This window comes from Mesitornis unicolor, unplaced genomic scaffold (genome assembly GCF_000695765.1).
Source record: "Mesitornis unicolor isolate BGI_N332 unplaced genomic scaffold, ASM69576v1 scaffold7021, whole genome shotgun sequence".
NCBI lineage: Eukaryota > Metazoa > Chordata > Aves > Mesitornithiformes > Mesitornithidae > Mesitornis > Mesitornis unicolor.
Genome location: NW_010164358.1, coordinates 1 through 9261, shown reverse-complemented (window position 1 = coordinate 9261; position 9261 = coordinate 1). Strand labels below are relative to the sequence as shown.

Genomic DNA, 9261 nt, shown 5'->3' with positions numbered 1-9261 from the left:
AAAAAGGACCTGGGGGTGTTGGTTGACAGCCAGCTGAATACGAGTCAGCAGTGTGCCCAGGTGGCCATGAAGGCCAACAGCATCCTGGCTTGTATCAGAAATAGCATGGCAAGCAGGAGTAGGGAAGAATCGTCCCCTTGTACTTGGCACTAGGGAGGCTGCACCTCAAATACTGTGTTCAGTTTTGAGCCCCTCACTACAGGAAAGACACTGAGGTGCTGGAGCATGTCCAAAGGGCAATGAAGCTGGTTAAGAGTCTGGAGCACAAATCTTATGGGGAGCAGCTGAGGGAACTGGGGTCGATTAGTCTGGAGAGAAGGAGACTGAATGGAGAACTTATTGCCCTCTACAACTACATGAAAGGAAGTTGTAGGGAGGTGAGTGTTGGTTTCTTCTTCCAAGCAGTAAGATATAAGACAAGAAGAAATGGCCTCACACTGTGCCAGAGGAGGTTTAGATTGGATATTAGGAAAAATGTCTTCACCAAAAGGGTAATCAAGTATTGGAACAGGCTGCCTAGGGAAGTGGTGGCGTCACCATCCCTGGAGGTACTTAAAAGGTGTGTAGATATGGCACTTACAGACACGGTCTAGTGGCAGACTTAGCAGGGCTGGATTGATGGTTGGACTCAGTGATCTTAAAGGTCTTTTCCATCCAAAACCATTCTACAATTCTACATCTCATTTGATTTTAGGTATTTCCAACTACTCACTAAGTAACACACACCAGAAACTGAAGGAAGCACAACTCTTAGAACTGGCTTCTCACCTGATTTACGGTTGGAGAGTGTAATCCAGGAAGAGCAGTATTAATTTTTTCGCTGCATTTCACATACAGGTAGTATAAATACCTGAGAAAAAGCTAAAAGTAGAAAAGTCAGAACATATTTAAAGGACAAACATTTAATAGACAAAGGAGTTTTGTCCTGCACACAGTAATACTCATAAGGACTTTTTGTTTTTAAAGCAACACAGATTCCTCTATACTAAACATTAAGTTTCAAGGTCTTCCTATACCATCTACAGCTAGATGTTTGAAAATTCTCAACAATTTCAATATAAAGTTTCATGCAAGTAATCATTGTTCCAACGAGTACCATTTAGTCCAGACAGACCTTCCTAGGAACTCTGCTAAAAACTATCAACAGTAACAATTTTAGTCCCAGTTTCACTTGCAGTAGCCAACAAAAAATTGCTAATGGTCAGAATCAGGTCAACATCACCTTGTGCTGAGCACTAGTCAAACATTTCTTTCTCTCTCTCTCTCCAAAAAAGAAGTAGTCAAGGAGATGGGTCAGTGCTAAGGTCAGCTTTGTTCTGATGCGAGGGCTTTTTTCTGAATCACTGTAAAACCACACATGTGCACACTAAGGTACGTGCAGTTCTTGAAATTGTATGTCAGGTTTTGAGGGACAGGAGTTGGTTGGTATTTTTTTAAACTAAGAGGATCTGAGATTGAATACTCAAGTTTGATTTGTATTACATTTGGCATTTTACACAGTGTGCAGTTTGTTTCTCATACTTTCTAAACTTCTCTTTCTGATGGAAATGACTAGTTTAGCATGTATTGTTATTTTCTTAAAAAGCATCCAAATCAAGAAATGGTACTATAATTGCTAACAAAATATGAACAACATTGCCTAAGTCGACTGTGTCATAAAGAAGGTTTCTTAATTATATTTTCTAAAATAAGCAAGGACTACAAAAATTAGTGAAAGTTCCATAGGTATTTGGAAAATCATGACATCTGTTAACATTAAATGTTAGGCATCTTAATTTTACTTTCATGCATTAGTTTGTGATTTGGACTCCAGTAAGAGTGGCAGGTTTCTGACACACAACTGAAAACCTCTCTTGACTTTCCAACCCCCACAGAATAATAAGGGTTTTTAAGCTTTTCATTTTTACCATACTTACAACAGCTTGCTGAGCTGGAAGGTTTTTCAGATGAGGCAAAAGAAACATTTCGGTGTAAGCTGAATGGAGAACAGCATTTCTGTGCAGCGCTGTTAAGGAAATCGTACTGCGGGAAAAAATACCAGTCTCTACAAACTGAAGTGAATTCTAATTAAGATATTTCACTAGGTTCTCTGAGAGAGGTCCTATTTCAGCTTTTTGAATCTCCCTTATTTCTATCATGAAATACATACAATACAGCAACAGAAACATCCCAATACAGGTAGCTTGAACAGTCCTGTTAACTGCAGCTATGCATTTGGCTAATGTGTTTCAAAAGGCAAACATCAAAATAACTGATGGTATTTTCTCTTGAACAGATAAAGTTTTATTCCACTTCTGCAATATTCTAAGTTTAAATTGGTGCAGATGCTTCCTAGAAGATCGTTTTTTCTATTTATATTCTAAACAATTTTTCTACTAAGCAGGAACTTCTCTGAAATTTTCAACAACAACAGATGTCTTCTAGTAAGATGAACACCCATCCCATATAATGACACGGATTATATATTATATGTCATATAATGACATCCATGACACACAATGCACCAACTTCCCTTCATTAAAACAGAGGATACAACAACGCTGCCTTCTGTGGTCCAACAGGGCAGAATTCACCATCAGTCATCTGATGGGTTTGCTTTTGGATTTTAGTATCACACCTGTGTTGTTCCAGCTCCGCATTGAAACCATTTTCTACAATTTCAGTCTTAACTCCTTTATTGTTTAATTCCATATCAATGTAACAGATTACAGATTCTAGATTCACATCTGTTCTTTGAAGAGAGTCTTCACTAATGCTGTAGAAGAAAATTCCAGACATTTAATACTTTTAATTAGCTTTAAAATCAGCAATGCCATCAACCTAACAGCAGTACGCACCGTGAACTCTTTGAAGCTTACTATAAAAGTAAAAATATATACTAAAATAGTCTTGCAGAGTGAATAATGGCCATGAGAGAACAGTTAACATTTTGTTATTATTATCAACAATACATGTATGGCTCTTCTATTCCAACAATGTCAGTTACTGTATTATTTGCCATTCCATCAGAGACTGATTTAAAGGTCAGCCATTCGAGACCATTATTATAATCTGACTTTAGTGGGACTTTTTCAACCAGTGAGACAGTTAGGATTTTCCTAATATTTGAGTAATTAAAGTCTTTTACAATTCTAAGGTATGAAATTACCAATATCTCATATTTCTAATAAAAAAAGAATCCTTTTGCTCTGGAAGCCTAGAAGAGCAGTTACAAGTCTTTTCTTTTAGTTACAGCACCTACCTGGAGCTTCATCCTTTTCTGGACATGAAAACCATTTCTGTCGTGAACTTACAAGAGTTGATCTTTTTTTGTGGGCTTCTTACCCCAGGTAAGTTCCCAATTAAGTCTGTTGCACATAGCTGTAACAACATACGTAGAAGGTACGAATGCCATTCAAGCCAGCAATGTTACCAAAAGGCATGTTCATTTTATTACCATTTGCATAGTTTTTAGAATTAATATATGCAACAGACATCTTGTGAAAGGTTTGTCAGTCTGCAAGACTGCAACATACACTCAGAATTAAGAATTCAATGCACAGTGTTAATTGCTCACCTACAAAATTAAAGCCGTTCTTGGCAACACACAGCTTTATTAAGGGGCTTGGTTTGGTGAAGAAGCAAAAAAAAAAGGAAAACAGAAGTTATTCTAACTTACCTCAAAAATAGTTTCAAGCAAGCATAAGTAATTTCTTCAGGAATATCTGGAAACCGTTCTAAGCAGGTTTGTAAGAGATGCACATCTTTTTTCTCCAAAGCAACAGCCATTAAATCTGGACATAAACTGTAAGAATATGAAGAGAATGGGCTGCATAATTCACACTCACTGAAAACTCCATTGACAACTAATGCAGAAGTATTAATCTTGTTTTACACAAAAATCCATCTGGGAAGTGACAGCTTTGTCAGAAAATAAGTGTAAGCACCTTCGATAGTAAATTCTGGTAATTCAAGAGTGCTTTAAAGACAATTCCTTACACTTGAAAAATGCAGAACAGTCACCTGTAAGACAAGTCTCGGGTTTGGACAATCTGTAGCAGGAAATTTCGAGGGTAGTAGTTTGGATTGGTTTTGCATCTGTTTATAAGGGCAGTTATTACACATCCAATGGTGGCTTGGACATCTGGCATCTGTGCTTTTGATATCAATTGTCTCAATTCTTCTTCAAATACAGTTGTAGAAGCGTCCTGAAAAAGACAAACACTGTGTAACTCAGAAATATAGGGCATAGGTTTGAGAACTGTACTGTTACTAATTAGACCAAGTAGAAACGGACTTATTTTGGAATTCAAGCTAAAAAAACACCACAAAAAACCCCCCTCACCACCCTGCATTGTGGTAGTGTCTCTCAACCATGAAAGAGCCAAATGAGGGTGGTTACCCACTCTGAACTCAGGTAAGCAGCACCTTTCAGTAACTGCTCACAGATTATTTGCCTGTTACTTCAGTAACATCACCAAGCTGTCCAGCCACAGCTGAACTATAGGTACGTTCACACAGGAAGGGACGCAACTTAAAGTATCACAACACTTGCAGCAAGTTTTAGAAAGGAACTAAACTGCTTATTGCTATATTTGCTTTGACTTTCTAGATCCCAAATTTATTCAACAAAATTAAAGCCATAAATAAAAATCTAAGAAAGCTTTAAAAAGCAGAGTTCAGGTGAAATATCCTCCTGCCTTATACACTGAGAAAATTTTCATTAAAAATAGATTTTTCAGAACTCAGATAGCTACTACAAGCCCTGTACTGCACAGTTCTAGAGCACATCCCTATGACAAAACTTTATCACATTCAAATACTATTCCAGCACAGTAATAATAACATCCTCCAACTCACCTGTTTAAGGCAGCTTTGTCAACTTGATACGTGCAAGAGAACATGAAAAAAGATAACAGCTTAGAATATTCTGAAAGTGTCTAAAACATTACTTTAGGACATTTGTTTTACTTACTTTTAGGTTTAGTAAGAGCTGTCCAACTGATAAGGTATCTGGCTGTGCTTTTGCAACAGTGTTCCTTTTTGATCTTAACTATTATAAAGAAAAACAAAAAGTTACTATTCAGCTTCAAAAAGACAGTATTTATTTAAGGATTTCAACTAAGATAACTAGAAACTTCACATGTTAACTTGCCGCACAGATTACAATTAGTAACTGGGCAGTCTAATTCCAGAAACAGTGTTAGAAACAATGAGTGACAAATACAATTTGAAATTTCCTTCTGCTACAATAGCTAAAAGTAGAAGTAGCAGCATGGGGATGAGACAAGAGAAAGCAAGAACCTCATATGCCTCTAGTGCTAACTTACAGTCATTCTGGACTCAGATCTTAGAGCTACAGATTGCTGTGACTGAACAGAAACCACCAGCTCTTCATCCCCAAGGGTGTTCCAGTTTACAAATGAAGACACATCTGTGAACACAGAAATAGAACTATATGAAGGCAATACTTAAAGCACATTTATTAAAGTATGAATATTGCATCAACTTCTTATAGGAATTTTGTAAAGTATAATCCAAGTAATTTTCTGCCAAGAAACTTTCCAGTTTTATCTCAGCAGCAGGTAATTTTATGACCCTTTTGGCATACTGTTTTTCCATTTAGCCTCTGAGAGGAAGGGAAATGTTATTACACAATTTATTGTGAGCATTACTTGCAACAACATTTTACCAGTGCAGTGCTACACTGAAGACACTATGAAAGTAGAATTTTAAATTAGAGTTTAAAAACTAAGGTTTAACAGGTTAGATGGGGTTTTGAGCAGCCTGGTCTGGTGGAAGGTGTCCCAGCCTATGGCAGGGCGTTGGATTGCATGATTTTTAAGGTCCCTTCCAACCCAAGCTATTCTGTTATTCTATGACATTGCTCCATCTCAACACAAGCTCTTTGAAAACTATTTACAGGAGACAGCACTTCATTCTCCTCTCAGCATTCCAGTATTTTCAGTAACTCCAGTATCTGAATGACAACTCAGTTTAAGTGAGGCCATGATAAATTCAAGACATTTGTGTGCTTCAGTTTTCTCTAAATTGAACAGCTAAGAACAGAATACAGTATTGGGTTACTTCAAGCTGTTTAGATTAAATTGATTTTATAGGACTATATTAGAATAAGTTCAATACAATTTTGGAAGTTTTCCTTTTATGAGATCTTTTAATTGTAATTATAAAAATTCTTACCAGAGGTTTGACTGTGCTTGAGCTTTCCCACAGCAGCCGCCAAGGATGACGTTTCACACTTGTACATAGTTACTGTTAGCACCTTCCCATGAGTAAAAAAAAATTTCTCCTCATAACACCACAACTGGAAAATAATAAAGTGTATCGGTAATGAGGAAATGAACAGAGAAGTATTTTCCTGCATAAGCTGATGTTTAAATTGTTACTACAAAATTCAATTAAAGTCAGGAATCAGATAACTTCAAATTATTTTTGCTAGATTTAACACTTCTTAGCAGACCTTCATTAACTGTTGATTTTCAATACAGAAATAAGCAGCACCGAGGATGCATTAAAGGACAGCGGCTGTTGTGAGGCATTAAGTCCACTTGATAATTTTATTTTTTAAATTCCCTCCTGGGCAATTTTATGACAAAAACAGTCAGCTGTTCCTGCATTTATTACTTAGGTGTCAGTTTACTTATCATTGACACCTAAACATCTTTACTGAGGGAGGTGCAGGGATCATTTAGGCAGTCAATTGCAAATTGTCTGAACTGACACTGGTTGTGTTTTAGATACTGGGTGGGTTTTCTGTTTAATTAGCTATTTTATTCTCACCAAATAATCAAGACCATCAGAAGTGAGAAGGTAGTGAACCATGAAAGAAATTGCCATAGGCCACCATTCTCCTGCTAAATATTCTGACAAAAATTGCTCAGTAACTGGTCAAAGTTAAATCTTGCTTCAGCGGTTGGCATTCTCTGCTCTTCCAGACAGGAGCAGAACTCAGAAGCCTGGCAGTTTCTTCACTGCTGTCACACCAAACGCACAAAGCTTTCGGACCACAAATGAAAGATCGAGCTTACTTGTCCACTGGTTCCCAGGGGCAGTTCCTTTGAAGTCTGCATTGTCTGAAATTTTGTATTCCATATTGTTAGGCATTCTAGGGAAAAGAAGAGATTGATGTTACAAACACAAAAAGCAACATAAATGCTACATTTGCCTTTGCTACTTTCAGTTACACTGGAGGAATTAGGAAGAACTCATTAAATAATGTATTCAACATTAGGAAAGAAGTCATTCTGGTTAGATCTCAAAAGAAAATATTTAAAGATTATTTAGCTCGCCAGTGAAGGGCTTTAAACAAGAAGCTGTGGTAAGAGGGTTGCCAGCCAGTGTGGCTTCCAGTCAGGAAGTACATTTTTAAAATAAAATGCTCTGTTGAGTGGCTTAAATTTCTGCGAACCCACACTTCAGAAGTTTATGCAAGAGACTGAAGTTTGTTTCACTTATTTTAGACACCAATTTCTTCTAGGACATTAGGTCTGTTTCCCCACGTAGGTCCTCTTACAAGTGTCCAAGTCCTACTTTTAATTCCCCTCCATCCATGAGTTCTCTTTCTGCACCTCCTCAACTGCTTCACAAGCAGCATGAAAGCAAATACTGCAACACAACAGCAATTATTGTCCTGCAACCACTATGCAGTTTACTGCTAAAGGTTCTCTTTCAGCTAATGCTCTGAATGGCACAGCTCAACTATGAACTCATTTCAAGTGCCAACTAACATTTGTTATTTGCACTATTTCCTGCTTAGTGATTTGCCTAAGGAAATTTTAGACCTTATGACACCTTAATCTGACTTTTCAAGTTACCTTTGGGTTCCTCGCCAGGCACAGCCAGACTTCCCAATACTGCAACGTGGTCTTTATCAAGAACAACAAAAGAAGATGCTTTTAGAACACTTCCAGATACCGAAAGGTTTAGTAATAGCGACTTGGACAAAATTTGCTCTTCTTCTTCATTATTTTGCTGCAGAGGTACCAGAACCTTGTACACAGAGTAATTGGAATCTGTCAAAGAAAAGTGATGATGCTTTTATAATCTGTTAATATAAAAAACCTATTTGATATGGTATGGCAAAAGGACATCTAAAGAGAAAAAATTCCAATGACTGCTGAAAGAAGAAATAATACAGGATATTTAAAGGACATATTATGATGCCAAGCAGCAAAACAAGATGCCAAGCAGCGAGCACAACATTTACAAGGTACAAGTTATAACATTTAGGAACAGTCAGCCTTTTCAGCCATTAGAATATCAGGCAGATTTAATTACTAATTCTACCACTAGCTGTTCTAGAAAGTTTAAACAGCTAAAACTATTAAACATTTTACATCCTTCCATTTACAAAAATAAACATTTTATGTCCTTCCATACAATTCTTTGTTTTATTATCATATCCAGTTAGAAAATAACTTACACAAACAGAGAAGTGTGATTATTTGATTTTTTATGTATGCCGTGAAACTCAGTGGTTTAGATAGTTCCTGTTGTTCAAGCTTATATTTGTGCAGACTATTCGTCTTAAGTTTCTGTACGTAGACAAAAAAATCCTCATCCTAAAACAAAAAACAGTTTTCCTTTAATTGACACAAAGCAGAGATAACAGAAATTCAGATATTAGTACTGCTTAACTTTGATACTTAAGTACAATTAGGAATTTGTGTTTTCATTAGGACACACAGAGTAATTCAGAAGAGTTTGCATCCTCAAGCACGTAAATAAAATTCTAACGTGATGCAACAAATTGATTCACAGGAAGAAGCATCTGAATAAACACAGATTCACATATAATTCTTTTAAAAACATAAATCCTATCTAATAAGACCTTCACAATGAGGAAGTATTTGAGGGCAATAGTCACACAATCATCTACTGTATTAACTTTAAATGTACTATGAAGTTTTAAGACCCAGGCTCCTCAGCCCTGAAAGCAACACAACTTCAATTTAACTGTAGTATCAGAAACAATACATATATAGGATCCTGATTAAATCAGGATAATGATTTCACTAAAAGCTCTTAAAATCCAATGAAACAGGTGACAGATTGTAGAAAAAGCACTTAAGATTTGCTGCTATGAAAGTTTTTTTAAGAAGTATTCAACTCACTTTCTCAGTAGCGAAAATTAAGATGGGTTGTTGACCTTCCATGAAAGCTTCACTCCACCTAAAACCAGAAAGCTGCATGAACATCTAAATTCTAGGACTAAAGTCGTATCAACAAGGTTCAACAAGGCCAAGTGTCAGATCCTGCACT

At 36.7% G+C, this 9261-nt stretch overlaps 1 protein-coding gene across 1 annotated transcript in view; it reads right to left on the bottom strand.

The window, feature by feature from the left end:
• NOL11 (nucleolar protein 11) overlaps positions 1–9191 on the bottom strand; it is an 11675-nt gene extending 2484 nt beyond the window's left edge. Inside the window, exons 1-12 of the mRNA XM_010194281.1 lie at positions 9114–9191; positions 8423–8561; positions 7815–8012; positions 7029–7105; positions 6181–6304; positions 5310–5413; positions 4955–5032; positions 4003–4187; positions 3659–3784; positions 2534–2755; positions 1917–1995; positions 769–861 (exon numbers count right to left, since the gene is read on the bottom strand). Of these exons, the coding sequence (XP_010192583.1) occupies positions 769–861; positions 1917–1995; positions 2534–2755; positions 3659–3784; positions 4003–4187; positions 4955–5032; positions 5310–5413; positions 6181–6304; positions 7029–7105; positions 7815–8012; positions 8423–8561; positions 9114–9191 (1503 nt within the window). The remainder of the gene's footprint in view (positions 1–768; positions 862–1916; positions 1996–2533; positions 2756–3658; positions 3785–4002; positions 4188–4954; positions 5033–5309; positions 5414–6180; positions 6305–7028; positions 7106–7814; positions 8013–8422; positions 8562–9113) is intronic.
• Between the last annotated feature and the right edge of the window lie 70 nt (positions 9192–9261).